This window comes from Ranitomeya variabilis, chromosome 2, assembly GCF_051348905.1.
Source record: "Ranitomeya variabilis isolate aRanVar5 chromosome 2, aRanVar5.hap1, whole genome shotgun sequence".
In the NCBI taxonomy this organism is placed as follows: Eukaryota; Metazoa; Chordata; class Amphibia; order Anura; family Dendrobatidae; genus Ranitomeya; species Ranitomeya variabilis.
This window is the reverse complement of record NC_135233.1, coordinates 53,187,379-53,214,648: the sequence shown is the minus strand read 5'-3', so window position 1 is coordinate 53,214,648 and position 27,270 is coordinate 53,187,379. Positions and strand designations below refer to the sequence as shown.

General features: G+C 43.1%; 1 protein-coding gene across 3 annotated transcripts in view; it reads right to left on the bottom strand.

Annotated features, from left to right (window-relative positions):
- Window positions 1–4,476: 4,476 nt before the first annotated feature.
- Window positions 4,477–27,270, bottom strand: part of CRIPT (CXXC repeat containing interactor of PDZ3 domain) — a 26,005-nt gene continuing 3,211 nt past the window's right edge. For all 3 annotated transcript variants that reach the window (XM_077282420.1, XM_077282419.1, XM_077282418.1), the window contains exons 2-5: window positions 26,841–26,906; window positions 25,098–25,152; window positions 7,719–7,822; window positions 4,477–5,637 (exon numbers count right to left, since the gene is read on the bottom strand). In XM_077282420.1, the coding sequence (XP_077138535.1) occupies window positions 5,573–5,637; window positions 7,719–7,822; window positions 25,098–25,152; window positions 26,841–26,906 (290 nt within the window). In that variant the 3' untranslated portion in view covers window positions 4,477–5,572. The remainder of the gene's footprint in view (window positions 5,638–7,718; window positions 7,823–25,097; window positions 25,153–26,840; window positions 26,907–27,270) is intronic.

The window sequence follows — 27,270 nt, the reverse complement described above, 5'->3', positions numbered from 1 at the left end:
GTTGTAGGTGCTGTGTTTTCTTTGTAGGCCTCACTTCGTTTTCAGTAGAATGATGTGCTTTACCAAAAAGCTCTATCTTGGTCTCATCTGTCCACAAGACGCTTTCACAGAAGGATTTTGGCTTACTCATGTACTTTTTGTCAAACTGCAGTTTAGCTTTTTTTTCTGTCTGTGTCAGCAGCAAATTTTTCAACAATTTTGGTTCTCAAGTCTTCTGGTAGTTCTCTTCTCCTCTTTCTGTTCTCCATGCTTAATGTGCAGCACAGACACACAATGCAAAGATTGAATCAACTTCTCGCCTTTTTCCCTGGTTCCAGGTGTGATTTTCATATTGCCCACACCAATTACTTGTCACAGTTGAGTATGAAAAGCATCACATGCTTGAAACAAAGTGGTCTACCGACAATTTTAGAAAACTTACAATTTTATCTGGCCCATTTTTGGGGGATTTTATGTGAAATTATGTTCAATTCGCCTTTTTTTCCCCCTCTTTTTTTTTGTGTTGCTCCAAGACGCACAAAGGAAAGAAACGTGTATAACAAAGCATGCATAACTGCAATAATTTTCTGGAACAATTTCAAGGGTGCCAACACTTTCGGCAATGACCTGCCCCGTAGTTTGCATAATGAATATCTGTATATACTTAAAAAAATAAAAAACCTTCTGCAGGTGGGTGTCGGCCGTGGCACATGCTCTGTAGCATAATTGCATGTTTTATGTGCCAATAACATGTTATTCAGGCTATTCAGCTACAAAAAAAAATCAATTTGAAACTGGCGCCTGCCGCACCTGCGCAGTAGCAGCTATCGGTGTCTATAGCCGATCTGATAGCTGCTACTGCGCAGACGCCAGCTACTGGGGAAGAAAAAATAAATTTCCCCTCCAAGATGGCGCTGCCATCAGACCGGCTATAGCCACAGATTTTTTATTTTTTTTTGTACTTGCTCAATAACGTCAACCACATTTATTACTAGAACACTAAACATGATATTATGCTGCAGAGCAGGTGCCATGGCTGCCACGTGCCTTCAGAAGGTTTTTTTTTTTTTTTTAAGTGTACGCAGATACTCATTATGTAAACGGGGGGCAGGTCAGTGACCTGTCAGCAGGCTGCATTATTAATATCTTATGAAGACCCCCACAGGCCGCCCCGCAGCACGGGCCTATCATTAACTACAAACTGAAAATAAAGAGTAAACAACAATCACAAGACAGATTTAATCAACCAAGGTATCATTGTAATAAGTATAACGGCGCCAACCTGAGACTGTCCGTAGGTTACTGTGCACAATCCTGCTGACAGGTTCCCTTTATTATTATTTATTTATATAGCACCATTGATTCCATGGTGTTGTACATGAGAAGGGGTTACATACAAGTTACAGATATCACTTACAGTAAGCAAACTAACGATTACAGACTGATACAGAGGGGCGAGGACCCTGCCCTTGCGGGATTACATTCTACAGCAGATGTGTCAAACTGCATTCCTCGAGGGCCGCAAACAGGTCATGTTTTCAGGATTTCCTTGTATTGCACAGGTGATAATTTAATCACCTGCACAGAATGATTCCAGCACCTTGTGGAATGCTAAGGAAATCTTGAAAACACTCATGGTTTGAGGCCCTCGAGGAATGCAGTTTGACACCTCTGTTCTACAGGATGGTGGAGAAGGAGACAATAGGTTGGGGGTTGTAGGAGCTCCGGTGTTGGAGAGGCGGTAGCTCCGGTAGTGGTGAGGAGGCATTGCAGGCTGTAGGCTTTCCTGAAGAGATGGGTTTTCAGGTTCTGTCTGAAGGATCCAAATGTGGTTGATAGTCGGACGTGTTGGGACAAAAAATTCCAGAGGATGGGGGATATTCTGGAGAAGTCTTGGAGGTGGTTGGATGAGGAGCGAATAAGTGTGGAGGAGAGAAGGAGGTCTTGGGAGGACCGGAGATTACGTGAGGGAAGATATCGGGAGATTAGTTCAGAGATATATGGAATAAGATGTAAGATGATAACTGAGCTGGGATAAAGGAAGTTACACAGCCCTAATATTGCAGGACAGTTACTATTATATGTGCAAACAATTTTTACTGAATTGCTTTTTTAACATTAACCCCTTAACGACCTTGGACGTATAGGTATCCTGCCTTTGATATTGTCATGCGCCTCTAACAGCCATGGGTGTATCTGAGACCAAAAGCAAAAAATAAACCATCACCCGGCCTCAGATCACAAAAATGGAGATGGTACAGGTCTCAGGAAAATAGCGACAAGCAATTTTTTTTTTCTTTCTACAAACTTCGGAATTTTTTTTTCACCACTTAAATAAAAAACAAGTATCTATAGGCATGTTTGCAATCTGCATACTTGGACTGACCTGGGAAATCATATTGCCTGGTCAGTTTTACTATATAGTAAACATAGTAAATAAAAATGTTTAAAAAAAAAAATAGTGAAATTGCACTTTTGTTGCACTTTTTTTTTTCCTGTTTTCCAGCAATCTATATGGTAAAATCAATGGTGCAATTTGAAAGTCGTGCAAAAAACAAACGCTCATACGGCTATGTTGACAGGGGAAAAAAAAAAAAAAAAAGGTATGGACCTAGGAAGAAGGGGAGCAAAAAAGAAAAATCGCAAGGTGCTGAAGGGGTTACAGGGAAGCACTGGTAAAAACTCATTAAAATTACAAATCTCCTGCTCCTTTTTTGCATCATACTTACAATACTTAAAGCATGAAGGTTGGGGCAGTACCAAGGCAGGAAATATGTGTGCCTGCAGGTGACATCACAGTATTTATTGCCTTCTTGAAGCCTGAGGAAGCTTAAAATGCAGCCGAAACATTGCATCATTAGATTCTAATATCCTGTGTTTGCATCTGCTTCTGAGAGCAGACTTCCTTCTATATTCGCTAAGGCATAAAAGAATAAGGACATCTTTGGAGATTGCTTTTTTTTTTTTCTTTTTTACTTAAATACATGTACACCGTATATCTTTTACACTTTGTTCCCCTGCACCTTACTGGCTGGAGAATGAGCTAACTGAGAATCCATCAGAGAGCGCACTCAGACGGGAGAGCTTAGAACGCTTTTATCTGTCTTCTAGCTTCTCTGTGATCATTTAAGGCCACATGAACATTGGGTCGAACTTTATGATGATAACTCGGCTGTGAGGACAAACTCCGTCAGATCGCGCTCACTGACACATTCTCAGCTACCAATTCAGCAGCCAGCGATGTGCGGGGAAACAAAGCTTGCAAAAGTCAAAACGGTGCAAAATGTTAATGAAAGCCTGATAGCATTTAAGTAAGAAAAATAAAATGCCCTTAAGCGTTGTCTTTTCTTTTAGGTAATGACTTAAAGGGGTATACCCATCTCCAAGATCCTATGCTAACATGTAGTAGGTGTAATAATAATAATAATAATAATAATAATAATAATAGCAGGTACCTCCAACTAAAAATGTAGTATAGTTCTCCTGATAACATGTTGCTTATCCCATGTAGAGGACATTGCAGTAGCTTAGCTATCCATGGTTACGACCAACAGCAACTGTCACTGTATGGGTATGTGCACACGTTCAGGTTTTTTCGCGATAAAAACGCTATAAAAACTCATTAAAAACGCATACATTATGCATCCTATCATTTAGAATGCATTCTGCATGTTTTGTGCACATGGTGCGGTTTTTTCCGCGAAAAAAACACATTGCGGTAAAAAAAAGCAGCATTGTTCATTAACTTTGCGGTTTTTTTCGCGTTTTTCCTGCTATTCTATGCATTGGGAAAAAACGCACACAAAAAACGCACAAAAAACGCGGCAAAAACGCATGCGGATTTCTGGCAGAAATGTCCGGTTTTTGTCAGGAAAATTTCTGCCAGAAATCCTGACGTGTGCACATAGCCTATGAGTGGTCGTAGCCATGGAAACCTAAGCTACTGCAATGCCTTGCACATGAGGTAAGTGACATCGGTTATCAGAAGAACTATGCTACAATTCTAACTGGAGGTATTTGCTAATATTATTATTATTACTACACTACTACTTTTTTGGATAGGATCTTGGAGATTGGGAATTACCCTTTAAACTCAAAGTTCCCCAATTCTCAATTTGGTCAATCATCTGTATGGCAGGCAAAAATTGCATGATCACTGTGGATCGGGCTGCAGAGCCCAGAGAAATCCTGAAGATGGGGAATCCATGGTTTCCTTGTAAAAAAAAGCATTGGTGAGCATGGGAGACCACCCAACCTACGAGCAGTGAACCAGCCGGGGGTCAAGGAACTTCGGATCTCCCATTGTTATGATCGGTGGCATTCCCAGCGGTCGGACACCCAAGGAGTCATACATTCATCACCTTTCCCGTGGATAGGATATACGGTATATGTTGTCGGTTAGACAACCCCTTTAACGTTTCTGTAAATAATACAGGGATATCTTAAAACTAAAGTCTGTAAAACACGGCTTCTATACACAACAAACATCACACGACATAACGTTTTAAAACATTCAGCTTCTTTAATTTACAATACTCATAACTCCGGATCTGCTGATGTTATTCCGTGCGGACCGGGAGCTGTTCACACTCACAGCTGGCGTCTGTTGTGCCAGATTTCTACTATTCCAATCAAGAGAAATAATAATAATAAAAAAATAACCTATTTAAAGACCTATTTACTTCGGCTGAAAATCGTAAGAACAAGCTTTCTCAAAAGGGAATGTATCAGCAAAAAATTACCTACTGTATTGTTTAAATCAAATTTTTGTGTTACATGTATTTTTTAAAAAGGTTTTTTTTTTATATTACGATCTTTATAAAAGTAAAAAATTAGTAATCTTGCAATTTTAACACTGGCCACTGGGGCTTTATTTTTTAGACTCTTGTTTCCTGTCTTTTCAGGAACAGTTTACAGCAGGCTCTTTATCAGCAGAGGCAGGATTAAAATGACAGGTAACGCCTCTATACACAGCTGATAACACAGGATCCACCAATCACAACACAGGATGTCACAGCTCCCCCTCCCTTCACACTAACTTTAGCACACGCTCATTAGATGCTTCAGTACATAAGATAGGATCAGGATCCGACTATTGTTGCTAATGTACAGGTGTTCTTTCCAGAAACAATAAGAAAGTCTAAAAAAGCCTCAGCGGCACACGTGAAATTTGCAAACGTTCTTATTTTCAAAACAGAATGTGACCTGAAAATAAAAATATGCCAAAAATATAAAAAAATTTTTTTATTTAAACGGGTTATATTCTGATGATGCATTCCCTTTAAGAACTATAGTTCCTTTTTTATTAAATTGGAAGCAATGACGCTAAAGTGATACTACAACTCTGCACTGCGAAAATTACAAATTAAATGCAATAAAATAACATAGTAAAGATGAAGCGGAAAAAAAAATAATTCTAAATTCACCCCAAAAGGAAAAAACACAGATCGAGAAAACGTTCATTAATGTCAGAAATGGAAATCTCAGATAACTCGTGTGCTCAGAAAAATAAAAGCGGGACATGAAATATTTACATGGATAATACAGAAGTACATTCTCCGTCCATGGCATTATGCTACAGTCTTACAGCTCTTTACACGGAGGTTTGCTTATAGTTCTTTGTGTCCAGGACCTTCTTGCCACACATGGCGCAGATCCCTAAAACAAGAAAAATAAAAAGTGTGAAGGAGTGAAGATGTCGCCATCGCCTTACAATGATTTATACAGTGCGTTGCCCCTAGGAGATGCAGACATTTTTTTTCCTCCACTTGTTCCAAGAGCCATAACTTTTTTATTTTTCTATCACCATAGCTTTCTTTTGTTGCAGTTTTAATGACACCACTCATATTACTATATAAAAAAAAAAAAAAAAAGTTGAATTAAAAAAATAAATACATTAAAAAAAACAAAACAGAAATTGAGCTGTTATTTTTTGGGGGTTGTTTTTACGGTGTTCACTTGACTTTGTTCTATGGTTCAGTACCATTATGGTGATACAAAATTTACATAGTTTTATATATTTCTTTTACTACGAACTTGGCTTCAGTTGACCATATTCTGAAAGCCACAGTTATGCTGATAAGAATAATAGTCCCATCAGCTGTCGCCTGCTGTTATCAGTTGAATTTAACTTTAATCATTCTCCCCTGCTTGTGCTGATCGCCGGCAAAGCAGGGGAGAATGATGAGAGCCGTCTTCAGCACCCGGGGAACAGTGCTAACTATACCGCTGCTTCTCAGACGCTGGTACATGTCACACTGATGACATCCCTGTGTGTTATATGTGTGTGGGACGTTTTGTGGGCCGTGCTGCTATTTAAAAACTGGACATGTCAACGTATTTGACCGCGGACACACGGTCCATGGAAACACTTGAATGGGTCTATGTGTGCAAGTGTCTCCAGTACATGTGAAAACTGTCCCCACTTGTACCGTACATACTGACGTAGGAAAGACTTAAGAGGGTAAACCATTGCAGCCAGTGCGAGCTCCGATTGCTGCAGTCACTGTCAGGTGCCAGCTAGATACCACAAACAGTTAAGTGCCCATATCAGCCGGAAATGTACTGCGGATGTTGACAAGGGGTTAAACGGATCGTATCCTGTGGACAATCCCCTTTTATTACAATGGTCCTAAGTGATGATCACAGGTGCGGACTTCCAGAAATCAGCTGTAACCTGAAGGAGAATCCAGCAGTAAGTGTTCAGATGTCCTGCAGCGCCACCGCAGGGGAAACAAAGCATTACAAATGGTTCAAGAGCTGATAGACATGTGTTGGGCCCTATAGAGCAAAATATGCTCTTCAAACTTAAAAAACAGGGGTCTTGAATCTACTTCTATAAAGCTCTTGTAATAAGGATTTGCATACTGCCTCCAGACTTTTCTCAAAAAGTTTTGCCAGAAAATCTCGGGGAAATCTGGTCTGCAACCAATCAAGGTCTAGACCACATTCAGACATGGCAGATGTGTGCCACAGATTTCCCTCCAGCAGCGTTTTCACACCCACATACACATGTAGCTAAAAAAATATCTGGAAAAAAAAAAACGACTGTGCTACGGAAAAGCCGTACAATGCATTTAGCGAAATCCGCAGCAAAATCAGAGATGGAAAATATCTGCCTTGTAGTGACGCTGCCTTACTGACACCCCGCTTTCCCAGACTCCAAGATAGGAAGTCGAATATATCTTTCTCGTTTATAAATGTGCAAAGCAGCAGATCAGCCATTCAGGATATCAGAAAAGCTGGGTGAGAAGCCAGTCAGTGACAGCCCTGCAAAAGCTGAACCCCAAAACTTACAAGAATAGGTAATACGGGTTTCTTTAGAGATAAATGCCTATACGAGAGGTCGGTTGTCCTGTTTGGTATAGTCTTGTGATGAGCACCGCAGGGCACTTATCCTGACAGTATTAGATTGCCAGGGGAGCACCTCGTAGTGCTAAATCTTACCTTGGGGCCAGAGGTGCACGACCGTAACGGAAGGTACGAACTCTTTAAAGTGGGTATCAAGGTCGTGCAGTAAACTGTAGGACTAAAGTGGGTCACATAGTGAATTGTCAGGGTAAACCCTTTGCAATGTGCAGACCCCAGTGGGCACTAGCTTTCATCATCCTTTATTTGAATGGGCATCATATACTAATACATTTTCCCAGCGGTGGCCACTAATGGCCGCAGCTCATGGCCAGGGATTTCAGCTAGTGCATCCTTGCAATTATTCCACGGTTTTCTTTTCCACTGCTTACCCTTCTTGTAGGCACATCCTTGGCAATAGTGCGATCCTGGCTGATGAACAGAACTCTTGCAGATACGACATATCGCAAATCGATTTTTTCCATATGGGTCAAACCTACGACAGAAAAAAAATAAAAAATATATATGACAATACTGCATTAATAATTCTGCAAGATTTACTAGGAAATAATAGGTTTGAGCTGAAAGTATCAGAACATGGACATTAATAGCTGTGAGTATTCGTGTGTGAATGAAGATTTGAACACTATCACAAATATATTCCCAAATAACGGGACAGATGGAGGGGACTTGTCTGCAGGATGATGAGATTAAAGCAAGTACTAGTAAATCGGATGATACTTCACCCATTCACGTCTACAGGTGCAAAAAGACAAATCATGTGATATTTACAGATTCATTACAATTAGGTAACATAGGGAACTGTAAATGATTAATAGCTACAGAGAAAAAAGAAAAAAAAACACTGTACACGGATGACGAGGAAAAAAAAAATTATAAAAAAAATAAATCGCCCCACTTTTCTAGATGAATGTCTGACCGAGTTCTTATACGCCAGTGTGACCCTTGTCTCCCCCCATTTGTTGTATATCCTGGAGCATCGGTGCCAATAATTCGGACCCTGCCAGCAATGACTGGATAGTATCAGTCTTTGTAGAGACAAGACACAATGACCTGGGGAATGGGAACGTCCATTGACTTCTTATTTCCAAGAGGAATAGCAAAAAAGCAAAATGTCAGAATTGACAGGTCCTCTTTTTAGGGAAATTTATAAGGGTTGTCCCATAAACTAAAATTGAAAAGGGCCCAGGGTGGAAGAAATAATAATAATAACTAAAAAAAAAAAAAACACCTATACGGACCTCCTAACCTGCACTGCTCCTCCGCCCTCAGTGCTGTGGCCACTGCTGATGTCCCAGTATCCTCATCTGGCAGCGGCCGCAGCCATCACTTTTCATCCGAATAGGAAGATAGACAAAATGAGAAGGCGGCGGCAGCGGCTGATGATTGGCTGCAGCGGTCACATGATGCTCCCTGGTAAATGTGAAAGTCAGGAGACCGGCAAGGGGTACAGTACGACGTGAAAAAAAAAAAGTTGCGCAGGTTAACAAAATGAGTGCAGTTTTTTATGTCTTCCACTATCCTGGGCCCATAAAGGGGAACTTTTAAAAATAGGAGACAACAGCTAAGGCCACATTCACACGGTCAGTATTTGGTCAGTTTTTTACATTAGTATTTGTAGCCAAAACCAGGAGTGGGACAATCAGAGGAAAAGTATAATAGAAACATATGCACCACTTCTGGATTTATCACCCACTCCTGGTTTTGGCTTACAAATACTGAACATGTGAACGTGGCCTTAAACCATCCCTCCTACTTTGCCTCTGCGAAATAGAAGCGAGTTGCTGTCCACGGTATTAGGGAGACTATAGGTGAACGCTATTATTAGTGATTTATATACAACACCCCCTCAGTGAATCTGGTATTTTGGGTTGAAATAAGGGTTTTCCATCTTACAAAAAAAATATTTTTAAAATGCGGGAAATGTTATAACATAAAGGAATATATGCTCAGATATAACCCAGCGCAGCCCCTACGGTGGTCTCTGTAGGGACGGGAATCAATAACGGCCCATTCTTCAATCACCTGACTGCTGGGGCAAGTGATTGGCTGCAGTGGTCCAGAATATCATTGCACCACTGTGCTGGGGCGATCAAGGGTTACAGCTGGTAAAAGTGTTAGCACTATATAACAATCCCTGCATTTTGAGAAAAAAAAAAATGGCCTGGCCAGACAACCCCTTTAATTGTTGGTGACAGATATGACATTTCTTGTTGCTGCTTGGTCTCTACATAGTGATGATTTCATGTAAATCAATGGAGGGAAGGAAGGATTGTCCTATTCTGTAGGCTGGAAATAGCAGTAACCTTTACCGGAAAATTTCCTGGCTGAGGAATTATTAAGTGTTGCCATGGTCACATCTCGGTAAGATCTTCCTGGAATACCGCGCCGTCCTGCGATAGATAGGGTTTATATACGGCGAGCAGATTTCCACTACACTGAAGGTTAGCAACTAAAGGCGCGCCATTCATTGAACTCAACAGGATTTTGGGGTTTCTGATTTTTTTTCCTCCATTTTTTTATTTAGTTTTCTGGGGGGAAACGGGTAAGTGGGGTTTCCTTTCCATCTACCCCATAATTTTATTTTTTTTTACATTATTTTTTAGTCCTCTTAAGGGGATTTGAGCCTGCGATCGTAGTATTGCAGTATATAGGAAAAAACCACGGTTCTGCTATGGAGCTTCGCCTGTAAGTGAGCTTCATTGGAGGACCAAGATGGCAGTCACAGAGGCCTTTAGTAGGCCCCCAGCTGCCATGATAAGCAATCGTTTCCAGAGATCGTGTTGCGGGGAGCCAATGGAAGCCTCTCACCATATTCCCTGGCACGGATATCATTCAAATACTACTGTCAGAGCATAACAGAGGAATTTTAGTGGTTATTTGCAGCGATCAGGGAATGCTCTGGTTGCTGCAGCTACATGCAGATGTCGGCTATGTAGCACAACCGTCATCTGCCTGAGACTGCTTCATACACACATTGTTGGTGCAAGTCATTAAGGATTTAAAGGAGGTTATCTGGTACCACCCGGAGCCGCTTACATTACAATCTTGTATCTCGGTAGGTTTGTGAGGCCGTAATCGGCACTGCTCACCTCTGATGCAGAAGAGAGCGGCTCTGGGCAGCACTTGATGACCCCTTTAAGTGTCTTTTGATGAGGACCCAGAATCTGCTCCTAAATCCTTGTGAAAAAAAAAAAGTGTGTGAACCTACCCTAAGTAACACAGCATCCCCTGCAGCACATTCTTGCATAAAGTGTGGTCATGCCTTTACGATGACCGAGACGCTTAGGTGTTCTTTCCAGTGTGAACTCCCAATTTAAAGCGCTCAGTCATCAGATATATAACATATTACCCTTTTAAGTACCTGGACACTTTTCATTTTTGCACTTTTGTTTTTTCCTCCTCCTATTCCAAGAGGCGTAAATTTTTCATTTTTCCACAGACATCATCATATGAGGGCTTGAGTTGTAGATTTAACCTCTTAACCCCTTCACCCCCAAGGGTGGTTTGCACGTTAATGACCGGGCCAATTTTTACAATTCTGACCACTGTCCCTTTATGAGGCTATAACTCTGGAACGCTTTGACGGATCTTGGCGATTCTGACATTGTTTTCTCGTGACATATTGTACTTCATGTTAGTGGTAAAATTTATTCGATATAACTTGCGTTTATTTGTGAAAAAAATGGAAATTTGGCGAAAATTTTGAAAATTTTGCAATTTTCCAACTTTGAATTTTTATGCCCTTAAATCACAGACATATGTCACGCAAAATACTTAATAAGTAACATTTCCCACATGTCTACTTTACATCAGTACAATTTTGGAACCAAAATTTTTTTTTGTGACGGAGTTATAAGGGTTAAAAGTTGACCAGCAATTTCTCATTTTTACAACACCATTTTTTTTTAGGGACCACATCTCATTTGAAGTCATTTTGAGGGGTCTATATGATAGAAAATACCCAAGTGTGACACCATTCTAAAAACTGCACCCCTCAAGGTGCTCAAAACCACATTCAAGAAGTTTATTAACCCTTCAGGTGTTTCACAGGAATTTTTGGAATGTTTAAATAAAAATGAACATTTAACTTTTTTTCACACAAAATTTATTTCAGCTCCAATTTGTTTTATTTTACCAAGGGTAACAGGAGAAAATGGACCCCCAAAGTTGTTGTACAATTTGTCCTGAGTACGCTGATACCCCATATGTGGGGGTAAACCACTGTTTGGGCGTATGGCAGAGCTCGGAAGGAAAGGAGCGCCATTTGACTTTTCAATGCAAAATTGACTGGAATTGAGATGGGACGCCATGTTGCGTTTGGAGAGCCCCTGATGTGCCTAAACACTGAAACCCCCTACAAGTGACACCATTTTGGAAAGTAGACCCCCTAAGGAACTTATCTTGATGTGTGGTGAGCACTTTGACCCACCAAGTGCTTCACAGAAGTTTATAATGCAGAGCCGTAAAAATAAAAAATCATATTGTTTCACAAAAATGATCTTTTCGCCCCCAATTTTTTATTTTCCCAAGGGTAAGAGAAGAAATTGGACCCCAAAAAATGTTGTGCAATTTGTCCTGAGTACGATGATACCCCATATGTGGGTGTAAACCATTGTTTGGGCGCATGGCAGAGCTTGGAAGGGAAGGAGCGCCATTTGACTTTTCAATGCAAAATTGACTGGAATTGAGATGGGACGCCATGTTGCGTTTGGAGAGCCCCTGATGTGCCTAAACATTGAAACTCCCTACAAGTGACACCATTTTGGAAAGTAGACCCCCTAAGGAACTTATCTAGATGTGTGGTGAGCACTTTGACCCACCAAGTGCTTCACAGAAGTTTATAATGCAGAGCCGTAAAAATAAAAAATCATATTTTTTCACAAAAATGATCTTTTCGCCCCCAATTTTTTATTTTCCCAAGGGTAAGAGAAGAAATTGGACCCCAAAAAATGTTGTGCAATTTGTCCTGAGTACGATGATACCCCATATGTGGGTGTAAACCATTGTTTGGGCGCATGGCAGAGCTTGGAAGGGAAGGAGCGCCATTTGACTTTTCAATGCAAAATTGACTGGAATTGAGATGGGACGCCATGTTGCGTTTGGAGAGCCCCTGATGTGCCTAAACATTGAAACTCCCTACAAGTGACACCATTTTGGAAAGTAGACCCCCTAAGGAACTTATCTAGATGTGTGGTGAGCACTTTGACCCACCAAGTGCTTCACAGAAGTTTATAATGCAGAGCCGTAAAAATAAAAAATCATATTTTTTCACAAAAATGATCTTTTCGCCCCCAATTTTTTATTTTCCCAAGGGTAAGAGAAGAAATTGGACCCCAAAAAATGTTGGCCAATTTGTCCTGAGTACGCTGATACCCCATATGTGGGTGTAAACCATTGTTTGGGCGCATGGCAGAGCTTGGAAGGGAAGGAGCGCCATTTGACTTTTCAATGCAAAATTGACTGGAATTGAGATGGGACGCCATGTTGCGTTTGGAGAGCCCCTGATGTGCCTAAACATTGAAACTCCCTACAAGTGACACCATTTTGGAAAGTAGACCCCCTAAGGATCTTATCTAGATGTGTTTTGAGAGCTTTGAACCCCCAAGTGTTTCACTACAGATTATAACGCAGAGCCGTGAAAATAATTTTTATTTTTTTTCTCAAAAATGATTTTTTTAGCACCCAGCTTTGTATTTTTACAAGGGTAACAGAATAAATTGGACCCCAAAATTTGTTTTCCAATTTGTCCTGAGTACGCTGATACCCCATATGTGGGGGGGAACCACTGTTTGGGCGCATGACAGAGCTCGGAAGGGAAGGAGCGCCATTTGGAATGCAGACTTAAATGGATTGGTCAGCAGCCGTCACGTTGCATTTGCAGAGCCCCTGATGTACCCAAACAGTACAAACCCCCCACAAGTGACCCCATATTGGAAACTAGACCTCCCAAGGAACTTATCTAGATGTGTTTTGAGAACTTTGAACCCCCAAGTGTTTCACTAAAGTTTATAGCGCAAAGCCGTGAAAATAAAAATTCTTTTTTTTTTTCACAAAAATGATTTTTTAGCCCCCAGTTTTGTATTTTTACAAGGGTAACAGGATAAATTAGACCCCAAAAGTTGTTGTCCAATTTGTCCTGAGTACGCTGATACCCCATATGTGGGGGGGAACCACTGTTTGGGTGCATGACAGAGCTCGGAAGGGAAGGAGCGCCATTTGGAATGCAGCCTTAAATGGATTGGTCTGCAGGCGTCACGTTGCATTTGCAGAGCCCCTGATGTACCCAAACAGTACAAACCCCCCACAAGTGACCCCATATTGGAAACTAGACCTCCCAAGGAACTTATCTAGATGTGTTGTGAGAACTTTGAACCCCCAAGTGTTTCACTACAGTTTATAACGCAGAGCCGTGAAAATAAAACATCTTTTTTTTCCCACAAAAATGATTTTTAGCCCCCCAAATTTTTATTTTCCTAAGGATAACAAGAGAACTTGGACCCCAGAAGTTGTTGTTCAATTTGTCCCGAGTACGCTGATAACACATATGTTGGGGTAAACCCCTTTTTGGGCGCACGGGAGAGCTCGGAAGGGAAGGAGCACTGTTTTACTTTTTCAACGCAGAATTGGCTGGAATTGAGATTGGACGCCATGTCGCGCTTGGAGAGCCCCTGATGTGCCTGGACAGTGGAAACTCCCCAATTCTACCTGAAACCCTAACCCAAACACACCCCTAACCCTAATCCCAACGGTAACCCTAACCACACCCCTAGCCCTGACACACCCATAATTCTAATCCCAACCCTAATCCAAACGTAAATGTAATCCAAACCCTAACCCTAACTTTACCTCCAACCCTAGCCCTAACCCTAACCCTACCCCTCACCCTAACCCTAAACGTGACTGAAATACGTGTCACTAAAATACGTGTCACTAAAATACGTGGCACTGAAATACGTGGCACTGAAATACGTGGCACTGAAATACGTGGCACTGAAATACGTGGCACTGAAATACGTGGCACTGAAATACGTGATACGTGGCACTTAAATACGTGGCACTGAAACACGTGGCACTGAAATACGTGATACGTGGCACTGAAATACGTGGCACTGAAATACGTGGCACTGAAATACGTGGCACTGAAATACGTGGCACTGAAATACGTGGCACTGAAACACGTGGCACTGAAACACGTGGCACTGAAACACGTGGCACTGAAATACGTGGCCCTAAAATACGTGGCACTGAAATACGTGGCACTGAAATATGTGGCACTGAAATACGTGGCACTGAAATACGTGGCACTGAAACACGTGGCACTGAAATACGTGATACGTGGCACTGAAATATGTGGCACTGAAATACGTGGCACTGAAATATGTGATACGTGGCACTGAAATACGTGGCACTGAAATACGTGGCACTGAAATACGTGGCACTGAAATACGTGGCACTGAAATACGTGGCACTGAAATATGTGATACGTGGCACTTAAATACGTGGCACTGAAACACGTGGCACTGAAACACGTGGCACTGAAATACGTGGCACTGAAATACGTGGCACTGAAATACGTGGTACTAAAATATGTGGCACTGAAATACGTGATACGTGGCACTGAAATACGTGGCACTGAAACACGTGGCACTGAAATACGTGGCACAGAAATACGTGGCACAGAAATACGTGGCACTGAAATACGTGGCACTGAAATACGTGGCACTGAAATACGTGGCACTATGACTGTCAGAAAATGTTCATTAAACGGTTAGGGGTGAGGTTAGGGGTAGAGTTAGGGTTAGGGTTTGGATCCCTTTATCACCTTGATGGTGGTGGGTGGCTTTTCAGTGTGTTTTCTGTTTTTTTTCGATAAAAATGCATGCGTTTTTAACGCAAACAAACGCATGTGCTTAAAAACGCAAGAAAATACTGCAGGTTGTATTTCTGAAAATGAACGCATGCAGAAAAAAACCGCATGCGTTTGAAAACGCGACCAAACGCGTACAAAAAAACCGCATGCGTTTTCAATGTCAAATATAGGGAAAAAACGCATGCGGTTTTTTGTGCAAAAAACGCTGCAGACAAAAACGCAAGTGTGAAACCAGCGACGCTTTTTATAGCAAAAAAGTTTTTGCGTCTCCACATTTTGAGACCTATAATTTTTCCACATTTTGCTCCACAGAGTCATGTGAGGTCTTGTTTTTTGCGGGACGAGTTGACGTTTTTATTGGTAACATTTTCGGACACGTGACCATTTTTGATCGCTTTTTATTCCGATTTTTGTGAGGCAGAATGACCAAAAACCTGCTATTCATGAATTTCTTTTGGGAGAGGCGTTTATACCGTTCCGCGTTTGGTAAAATTGATAAAGCAGTTTTATTCGTCGGGTCAGTACGATTACAGCGATATCTCATTTATATCATTTTTTTATGTTTTGGCGCTTTTATACGATAAAAACTAAAATATAGAAAAAATAATTATTTTGGTATCGCTTTATTCTCAGGACTATAACTTTTTTATTTTTTTGCTGATGATGCTGTATGGCGGCTTTTTTTTTGCGGGACAAGATGACGTTTTCAGCGGTACCATGGATATTTATATCAGTCTTTTTGATCGTGTGTTATTCCACTTTTTGTTCGGCGGTATGGTAATAAAGCGTTGTTTTTTGCCTCGTTTTTTTTTTTTTTTTCTTACGGTGTTTACTGAAGGGGTTAACTAGTGGGGCAGTTTTATAGGTTGGGTCGTTACGGACGCGGCGATACTAAATATGTGTACTTTTATTGTTTTGTTTTTTTTATTTAGATAAAGAAATGTATTTATGGGAATAATATATTTTTTTTATTATTATTTATTTAGGAATTTTTTTTTTATTTTTTTTTACACATGTGGAAAAATTTTTTTTTTACTTTTTTACTTTGTCCCAGGGGGGGACATCACAGATCATTGATCTGGCAGTGTGCACAGCACTCTGCCAGATCGACGATCTGCTGTGCAGGGCTGCAGGCTTTCCAAGTGTCTGCTCTGAGCAGACACTCGGTAAGCCACCTCCCTCCCTGCAGGACCCGGATGCCGCGGCCATCTTGGATCCGGGACCTGCGGCGAGGAGGGAGGTAGGAGACCCTCAGAGCAACGCGATCACATCGCGTTGCTCCGGGGGTCTCAGGGAAGCCCGCAGGGAGCCCCCTCCCTGCGCGATGCTTCCCTATACCGCCGGTACACTGCGATCATGTTTGATCGCGGTGTGCCGGGGGTTAATGTGCCGGGGGCGGTCCGTGACCGCTCCTGGCACATAGTGCCGGATGTCAGCTGCGATATGCAGCTGACACCCGGCCGCGATCGGCCGCGCTCCCCCCGTGAGCGCCGCTGATCGATGATGACGTACTATCCCGTCGGCGGTCATACGGGCCCACCCCACCTCGACGGGATAGTACGTCAAATGTCGGGAAGGGGTTAAAGACCTCTAATACACCTTTTAACGGTGGCAGTTAAGGGGCCTTATTTCTCAGCGCCGCTTTTTAACGGAGGTGAAAAATAAGTGGCTAGCGTTCCCCAGCGTCGGAAAATCTCTGGGTCTTGGCCTATATCTGCTGTCCGGTACCCGGCAACAATAGCAGATTTTTCCTATTGGTTCATTTTGATCAAACAGTGATCCAAATAAAAAAAATAGTAAATCAACCCCCCCCCTTTATCACTCCCTTAGTTAGGGAAAAATAATATTAAAAATTCTCAATTTTTTCTATTCTTTGCAGTTAGGGTTAGAGTTGGGTTGTGGTTAGGATTCGGATTAGGGATTTGTTAGGGTTGGAGTTAGAATTGGGGGGATTCCAATGTTTAGGCACATCAGGGGGTCTCGAAACGCGACATGGTGCCCGCCATCGATTCCAGCCAATTCTGCATTCAAAAAGTCAAACTGTGCTTCCTCCCTTCTGAGCCCTGCCATGTGCCCAAACAGTGGCTTTCCCCCCACATACGGGGTATCGGTATACTCAGAATTGCACAACACATTTTGTGGTACATTTTCTACTGATACCCTTGTGAAAATAAAAAATTTGAGTCTAAAGTAAATTTTTTGTGGAAAAAAGTTAAATGTTAATATTATTCTGTCCATGGAGCTTTGTTGGTTTTTTTTGCCTGCTAAGCTGCACATTATATTCATACCATTTCGAGGTAGATAAGACTTTTTTTTTTTTTTTTAAAGAGTGATAACTGAAAACCTACAATTCTGGCAGGGTTTTTTTTTTCCTCCATATAATGTACAGATTAAGGTTTAAATAATTCTGTATTTTGATAGATTGGATTTTTTGGGACTAACGATATTAAATAGGTTTATTTTTTAACATTTTTTTTTTATTTCCTTACTATGATATTGAAGTATATAGTGTAATTCTGGCTCTGCAATTTTTCTCTGTTAAAATAATTGCCACCCAAACAGAAACCAATTCGACACCATTATAGTCAATGTTGTCCATCTGGTGCCATAGGACAAATAGGGATTTTTGTGTACTCACCGTAAAATCCTTTTCTCAGAGCCATTCATTGGGGGACACAGACCATGGGACCATGGGTGTATGCTGCTGCCACCAGGAGGCTGACACTAAGTATTACAAAGAAAGTTAGCTCCTCCCCTGCAGTATACACCCCTCTGCTGGCTCCCAGCTAACCAGTTCGGTGCAAAAGCAGTAGGAGATCAATAACAACATATAAGCGTATAGCATGTCACATTATATATGAGAGTATAACATATCAAATGATAAAACAAATACAACTAATAATAGGGAGGGAGCTGTGTCCCCCAATGAATGGCTCGGAGAAAAGGATTTTACGGTGAGTGCACAAAAATCCCTATTTCTCCTTCGCCTCATTGGGGGACACAGACCATGGGACGTCCCAAAGCAGTCCCTGGGTGGGGACAACATCAGATCAGGCCGTGTAACCGCTACTTACAAGTGCGCCAAGGCGGCCTGCAAAGTCCGCCTGCCCAGACTCACATCTGTGGAAGTGTGTGAATTATAGTGCTTCAAGAATGCATGCGGACTGGAGGAATTCGCAAGCTTGCGGTCGTGCTTGCCGACGCCTGGTGCCTAGAGCCCTGAGACAGGGAGATAGGCTGACATCTAGCACGGAAGGACTCCTGGATGGTGAAAAGAATCCACCAGGCTAACGTGGCCGATGAACACGGCTAAACCCTTCCTGTGACCGTCGGGAAGCCTACTTACCATCGAGAAGCCCAAGCAAAGTGTGCAACCTTCGGAAGGACGCCGTCCTCGATACGTACCCACTTGGAGCACTCACTTCTTCCAGATTATGGAGAACCCATTCCATTGTGTGGACTGGAGCCGAAAGAGATGAGAGGACGATGCCCCTGCAACAGTGGGAATACAAAACCACCTTGGCAACGAGGGAAGGGGATGGCTTGAGGGCAACGATGCATTGATGGTAATAAGGAAAAAAGACTGAAAGGAACAGAGTGGCAAGCTCTGAAGACTCATTAGGATGACAAGAACGCAGAGAAAAAAGGGGAGTGACGTTCCCTGATAGTAAAGTCTTTCTGGATCGAAAAAGGAGTCTACTGTAAGATCCCCAGGACCATTAAGGTCCCCCAGATCTAACGGTACGCGGTAGGGAAGAACTACAGGTGAAGGCTCCCTGCGAGAAGGTCCATATTTCCAGTTTTGACGAAATAAGACGGAGAAATACTAGTACCGCAAGCGAGAAAACCTGACATGGTCAGTGCGGGTCTCCCGGGATCACTGGGGGCCTTTTCTGCTTCCAAAAAGATCTCAAGACGTAGTGGAAGAGGAGTTATGGAAATTGGTACCGTGGAAGAAACGGAGCATGCACTGCGATGGACTTGGATCTTGAAGCCAAACCATGAACTGGAGTACATAGGCGTTCAGCTTGGACGCCATCCGACCTACATCTGGAGTACTCCAGTGAAGGCAGATGTGAAGGAAGACTTCCGAGTGAAGTTCCCACTCACATGAGGAGAAAACCCTGACGGCTGAATATGTCAGCCGCCCAGTGTTCTACTCCAGGGACATGTACTGTTGAGATCACCGAATGATAGATCTCGGCCCATCAGAGAGTGCGAGGTACCTCGGCCATGGCGCTTGACTGTGGGTACCTGCGAGATGATTGACGTATGGCACAGCCGTGGCATTATCCAAATTGAAGACGGATGGTTGACCCGCCTAAGGGCAGTGGACCTGCTGTAGGATTAGCCGTACTGTTCGGATCCCCAGAGAAATGATCGGGAGAAGAAGACGGGCATTGGTATCCTTAATAACCATTGGACCAAGAAGAAGGCTCTGGATGAGGAAGGAGCTTAGAGACTACCTTTTGAAAGCCTGATTGACTTGCTGAAAACGAGCGGAGCAAAAGAAAACTACTTCCGTTTTCGTCTTATTGCTCAGAACCCTCCTAGCTAATTGAATGAACCGAGGGAATGAGTGATCAAGTGCATAAGCTCCGTGTTGAAGGGCCACGACCTTGACTCGAGAGAGAGAATTACCATCCTTCTTGTGCAGGATCATCGTCAAAGAGGATCTGCTGGGCTGGGAATGAGGAAAAAACTTGTCTAAGTTTAGCTGCTAGCCCAAGTGAGAGGGTATTGCAAGTGATATAGACGACTTAGCGTAGTCCTTGTAGAGCGGCTAGAAAGTCGACCGAGTAGGGCAGGACGACCATGTTTCTAGGGTGCAAGAAGCACATGACAACTGCTATGAGCGTTGCGACCACTGTGGTGCGGTAGCCAGGCTGAAGGGCGAGGTCGTGACTTGAAAATGCTGTTCGCGAATGGAAAGGAGAAGAGATAATTGTAGAGGGGAAAAAAGTAGGCATGTGAGGGTAAGAAAACCGAATGTCGAAAGATGCCAGAAAACTCCATTTTTTTTTTTTTTGTTTTTTTTTGTTGAAGTAATGGCTGAGCGGAGGAACTGCATCTGAAAAAGGAGGGCCTTGTCAAAGGTTGTTAGAAGTTTGAGGTCCAGGAATGATCATACTTTTCATTTTCTCCTTCGTGAAACCAAGATCTCTTAGATCTAGACTGTCCAGGACAATGCTTCTACTGCTGGATGGGTCTGTAGAAAAAATACGATCCCTTGTTAGTCTCCCGCTCAGAAGATTTGAATTGAAGTCGGTAAGGTCTCTGACCAGGAGACTATTGGTCAAGCAACATCATGTGGCGCTAAAGAAGGGTAGAGCGCTGAACCCGAAGCCACAAGACAGAACGAACCAGATTTGCTATCCGACCGTCTGTGGTTTTTTAATTGATGATACATCGGGCAGGGATACTGGTAGGTATACCACAAGAAATTCCACCCGGTTAGACTGCCAAGTGGCAGAATGAGGGGCTGCAACCAGCAGGCCTCTTGCCATCTTCGTGCAGAGTAGAAAATTAGGAACCTTCGATCCACCATTCTGTTAACAGGGACGTGGAGAGGAATCGTCCGCTTTCTTGCATCATCCCCTAAATTGATACAAAGGGGGGTGCTCGGATGCCAAAGATGTGTGCCTCTGTACATCCCCAGAGTTGAGGTCCCCGGGTGGACAGGGCAGGTTGTTTGGCATTAGGCCTGGATGCAGAAGAGGATACATGGAGGCGACACTGCATGTGTTCGTCTGTTGAAGATGTGGGGGGAATCGGTGCCCTTAAAAGGACCCGTCGCCCATAAAAATCAGACCAGGTATGGCAACCTACTTAGCGGCTTCTGTCCAGTGAATTGCTCGTCGATTTGTTGATGGTATAAATAGGAGAGTCCCTCCTTTTCTGAAGCTCTTGCAATCCAAGGCAATATGCGATCCATATTCAGCGTTGTTCTCAACAAATCATGGGGGAGAGATTAGGAAATGAAAAACTTCCGTTTTGCAGATGCCTGTACGTTTTTCTAGAACACTTGCGGCCCCTGCTAGCGGACGCTCCCATGTAGGAGAGGGACCATGTATCTCGGTCCTGCGAGCACTCTGAGCCACAGAGGGTTCACAGAGGGATTCAATCTCTTGGTCCGAGAAAACCATGGGTTGCGGTTAGGGGATGAGTGGCGAAGGCTCCAGAGCTCAGTTAGGGTGACCAGCTTCGGATTGATGATGTGCCCTTAAGACCAGTAAATACTGGTCATGCGCCTTTAAGACTAGGGAATACTGGTCGTGCGTCTTTAAGACCAGGGTATACTGGTCTTGTGCCTTTAGGAGGAGGGCATGCTGGTCATGTGCCTTTAAGAACCAGGACATACTTGTCATATGCTTTGAAGACCAGGGCATACTGGTTATGTGTCTTTAAGTCCAGGGCATATTGAACACGTGCCTTTAAGACCAGGTCATACTGGTCATGTGCCCTTAAGACCAGGGCATACTGGTCATGTGCCCTTAAGACCAGGGCATACTGGTCATGTGCCTTTAAAAACCAGGTCGTACTGGTCATGTGCCTTTAAGACCAGGGCATACTGGTCACGTGCCTTTAAGACCAGGACATACTGGTCATGTGCCTTTAAGACCAGGTCATACTGGTCATGTGCCTTTAAGACCAGGTAATACTGGACATGTGCCCTTAAGACCAAGAAGTACTGGTCATGCGTCTTTAAGACCAGGGAATACTGGTCACGTGCCTTTAAGACCAGGAATACTGGTCATGCGCCTTTAAGACCAGGGCATACTGGCCATGTGCGTAAGACCAGGGTATGCTGGCCATGCGCCTTTAAGACCAGGGAAAACTGGTCACGTGCCTTTAAGACCAGACAATACTAGACATGCGCCTTTAAGACCAGACAATACTGGACATGCTCCTTTAAGACCAGACAATACTGGACATGTGCCCTTAAGAACAGACAATATTGGACCTGCGCCTTTACGACCAGCCAATACTGGACATGCGCCTTTAACCCTTTCACGACATGCGCCGTACATGTACTGCGCATGTCGGGTCCCCTGCTTTGATGTGCGCTCCGGCGGTGAGCGCACATCAAAGTCGCGACATGTCAGCTGTTTTGTACAGCTGACATGTGCGCGCAATAGCGGCGGGTGAAATCGCTATTCACCCGCCGCTATTAACCTGTTAAATGCCGCTGTCAAATGCAGACAGCGGCATTTAACTACCGCATCCGGCCGGGCGGCCGGAAATGACGTCATCGCCGACCCCCGTCACATGATCGGGGGTCGGCGATGCATCAGGAAGGTAACCATAGAGGTCCTTGAGACCTCTATGGTTACTGATCGCAGGTAGCTGTGAGCGCCCCCCTGTGGTCGGCGCTCACAGCACACCTGCAATTCTCCTACATAACAGCGATCTGATGATCGCTGTTATGTAGCAGAGCCGATCGGGCTGTGCCTGCTTCTAGCCTCCCTTGGAGGCTACTGAAGCATGGCAAAAGTGAAAAAAAAAAGTTTTTAAAAATGTGAAAAAAATATTAAAAATATAAAAGTTTAAATCACCCCCCTTTCGCCCCATCCTAAATAAAACAATAAAAAAAAAACAAACCTACACATATTTGGTATCGCCGCGTTCAGAATCGCCCGATCTATCAAATAAAAAAAAGCATTAACCTGATCGCTAAACAGCGTAGCGAGAAAAAAATCCGAAACGCCATAATTACGTTTTTTTGGTCGCCGCGACATTGCGTTAAAATGCAATAACGGGCGATCAAAAGAACGTATCTGCGCCAAAATGGTATCATTAAAAACATCAGCTCGGCACGCAAAAAATAAGCCCTCACCCGACCCCAGATCACGAAAATTGGAGACGCTACGGGTATCGGAAAATTGCACTTTTTTTTTTTTTTTTTAAGCAAAGTTTGGAATTTTTTTTCACCACTTGGATAAAAAATAACCTAGACATGTTAGGTGTCTATGAACTCGTAACCTAGAGAATCATAATGGCAGGTCAGTTTTAGCATTTAGTGAACCTAGCAAAAAAAACAAACAAAAAACAAGTGTGGGATTGCACTTTTTTTGCAATTTCACCGCACTTGGAATTTTTTTCTCATTTTCTAGTACATGACATGGTAAAACCAATGATGTCGTTCAAAAGTACAACTCGTCCCGCAAAAAATAAGCCCTCACATGGCCATATTGACGGACAAATAAAAAAGTTATGGCTCTGGGAAGGAGGGGAGCGAAAAACGAAAACACAAAAACGAAAAAGGGCCGCGACTTGAAGGGGTTAAGAACAGAGAATACTGGACATGCGCCTTTAAGAACAGAGAATACTGGACATGCGACTTTAAGACCAGACAATACTGGACATGCGCCTTTAAGACCAGACAATACTGGACCTGCGCCTTTAAGAACAGACAATACTGGACATGCGCCTTTAAAACCAGACAATACTACATGTGCCTTTAAGGGGGGAGAATACTTGCGCGTTTAATGCCTTGATGTAGAGTGGTTGTGCCCCTTAATGCTAAAAATCGTTGCCTCAGTGTGAGCCGGCCGGGTGGACCAAGATGGCCACTGTGAGCTGCAGAGTAGATAAAATCTCGCAGAGAGCGAGAAGCGCCAACTCGGGGGGGCGGAGCGACGGACACGATGCTGAATAGGCCCAAGCCGGGGCCTAAATTTCTGTAGCAGGCGGGCGACACCAGCGGGGCATTTCAGGAGACTTCCGGGATGCGGCCTACACATCGGCCGAAGCCAGGGGCTAAATTTTTGTAGCCGGCCAGAGCGTTACCTCAGAGAGGTGGGCCACAGGAAAGTGGCTAAGGCTGCCTGCGCCTTTATGGATATCCCTCTGAAGATGGATCCACTCACCATTGTTGCGCGTCCCGGCATGGAGCCGCCGCGGATGTGGGTTTCAGCGCTGTTCTGTGCAGTGTGGACGGTGCAGGGATAAACCTCAATCCATCATCCGTTTGTTAGGGAGGTGGAGAGGAACCGTCCGCCTCCTTGTACCATCCGCTCTTAATAGTGGTGGTGCAGTGGGGGCTGCTCGGACGCCACATTGGATTGTGCCTCTGTACAGCCGAGGGTAAAACCTGGTGGGCAGGGCTGAATGTCCGGCAATAGGCCTGGCTGCAGAAGAGGATACTGGAGGTGACACTCCAGTGCTCGTCTGATAAGGGAGGGGGGAGATCGGTCCCATGAAAGGCCCGTCGCCCCTAGAATCAGCTCAGGCAGTGGCTTCCCACGTCGCAGGAGAGGATACGGAGAGGTGAAACTCCCGTGCTCGCCTGTTGTTGGTTCGGGGGAGATCGGAACATGAAAGAATCCGTCGCCCCCTTCGTCCGGTAAAAGGTAAAAGTAAAAAGATTCTTCGGGTCTGAATAGCAGACCAGTCCGTGTGCCTCCTACGGACACTAAGCAAGAACTGGTTAGCTGGGAGCCAGCAGAGGGGTGTATACTGCAGGGGAGGAGATCACTTTCTTTGTAATACTTAGTGTCAGCCTCCTGGTGGCAGCAGCATACACCCATGGTCTGTGTCCCCCAATGAGGCGAAGGAGAAATCTATTTTTGCAGGAGTACTGAATTTCTTTTCCTGCAACGAAATGATTGTAATTAAAATGCTTAAATGATAAAAGTAAAAAAAATGTTAATCATTAAGTGCAAATGGTTGTCGTCCAACTTTTCCCTAAGTAACTATAGTGCATGGTGGATAAAGTGTCTAGGTGCTGCAGGATAGTACATAAGACTCCATCTGTAGATCTGTGTACGTGGGCATCCAGACACAGCAAAGAGGCAAACGACCAAATCGTGCAATATCCTGGGAGAATACAGGAGAGGACATGGATGTGATGGAAGCGGGCTCTGTACACACTAACCTTGCTCTCCTTGATGTCAGGGCTTTGTTTTCATCCAGTTTTCGGCCGCCGCTTTCTGCAAGATAATTGATAAAATAAATTATAGTTTCCGAACATCATTAAAAAAAAAAAAAAAAAAAAAAATGCAAAGAAATCACAAAAATACTAACTACATTTATTATGCATCTGAAGCCTATTCTGGTCTTAATATGGAGCATTAGACCATAGACATAACTGAGGGAGCCGATATTCTGCACACACTTTTATTGTGTTTTTCAGCCTCCATACTAACCTACCAGCATAAGTGCTGGGTCAGATAGGAAAACTGTGGAGGACATATACACACACACACAGACATGTGCAGGTTTACATTAGGCATAAATACTGTATATCAAATATGCACCTGCTAATACATAAGTCTAAGTTCACATTTGCGGTCAGCGCTGCAGCGTCGGGCGCCGCAGCGTCGGCGCATGCATCATGCGCCCCTATATTTAACATGGGGGCGCATGGACATGCGTCGCACTTGCGTTTTGCGTCGCATGCGTCACTGCGTTCACATTCGCGTTGTGCATTGCGTCGCCGACGCTGCGGCGCACAACGCAAATGTGAACGTAGCCTTACACACACACATATATATATATATATATATATATATATATATATATATATATATATATATATATATATATATATATATATATATATATATAGTAAACACAAGCATATAGAAAACACGCACATTAATCCAACAAATACACTGACATAGTGATGCACACATTATTCATAGTTGTAAGACATTGTTTATGCCATTTACCAATCACCAAATATGTGAAAATTAATTACTGGTTTGTGACATTCATTTTTAGAAAGTATCTAAAAAGTGTGATTATTATCACTGTTTTTCATTAGCTAATTTTATAGAAAAAAAAAAAAAAAAAGAAAAAAAACTCCCTGACTTTTATTTTGCCCCCAATATGCATATATAAAGAGGTGTACATTTATAAAGCAATATCAGATTTCTATGTACCAGTACAATATGCCTATAAAGAAGAAGAATACTTCAAATACAGTTAATCTTCCTATACTCCATTACTACTGGAGCCACAACAGTTATAACGGTTATAACGAATGTGAAAAGATCCCATCGCTCTCAAATGTGTCTTTAAGATTTTCTGTTATGGGAAAGCATACCCTATGCTATCTTTAGGCTTCAAAAAGAGCGGAAAACTTAAAGAAATGTGTTCTAGTATGACTGCCATCTTGGTACACTTTAGTATCATCATGTATCTACATTTCTATGATGTCCTGCTACTATTAAAGGGAACGTGTTATCAGGATATACCCCTAGAAGGGAGCACTTTATCAGCCTCCTAATACCCTCTTTACTGATGCTTTTAATAGCCGTACTCCGTGACTGCAGACTGGTGAATCCTCACATCATGCACACTGAGCGATGTGAGGATTCTCCGGTGCTGGAGAATGTGATCGCTGGTATGCAATTCGAATACTTCCAGACACATTTCGACTAGACTATATTCGGCCTTGCTCATTTCACTGGAACATAGTATTCGAGCACGCTGGTTAGCACACGAGCATGCTCAGATAACACCTTACCTGACCACGTTCGCTCTTCACTACTTATTCAGACTGTTAGACATCGGCACATTTCACTCAGTTTGTTCACACACGCAGAACAAAAAAAAAAAAAAAGTAAAAAAAAGTAAGAAAAAGACACACAAGAGACAATAAAATGTGACTTACCGGTGGTATTCCTGGCTCCTGCCTTCCATGTGTCAGGCGTGATAACTGTGCCCAGCTTCTTCTCACCTGTAACACAGATATCACATCTGCAATAATCATTGTGATATCGACAAAGAACATTATAAAATAATAGTAGTCAGTGCTCTCAAATGGGATTCCCATCTCTTATAATAATCACCAACATGCTGCAAACTGGTGAAAGAACAATCAGTGTAGGCCATGGCGAGCAGTGGGGAACCTCAAGCCAGAAATCTTACTCCGGTCCCTGCTTGTAGTAAGATTTGCAGTGAGGTGCATGGACGCACGCCATTTGTCAGACACTCCTGATTTATTAAGAGTTGTGCGCCTCTTAATAAATCAGGTGCCCCTGACTCCAGAACGCCCCCTCATTAACACTGACAAGAACATCTCCAGTCTTAATGAATCAGGG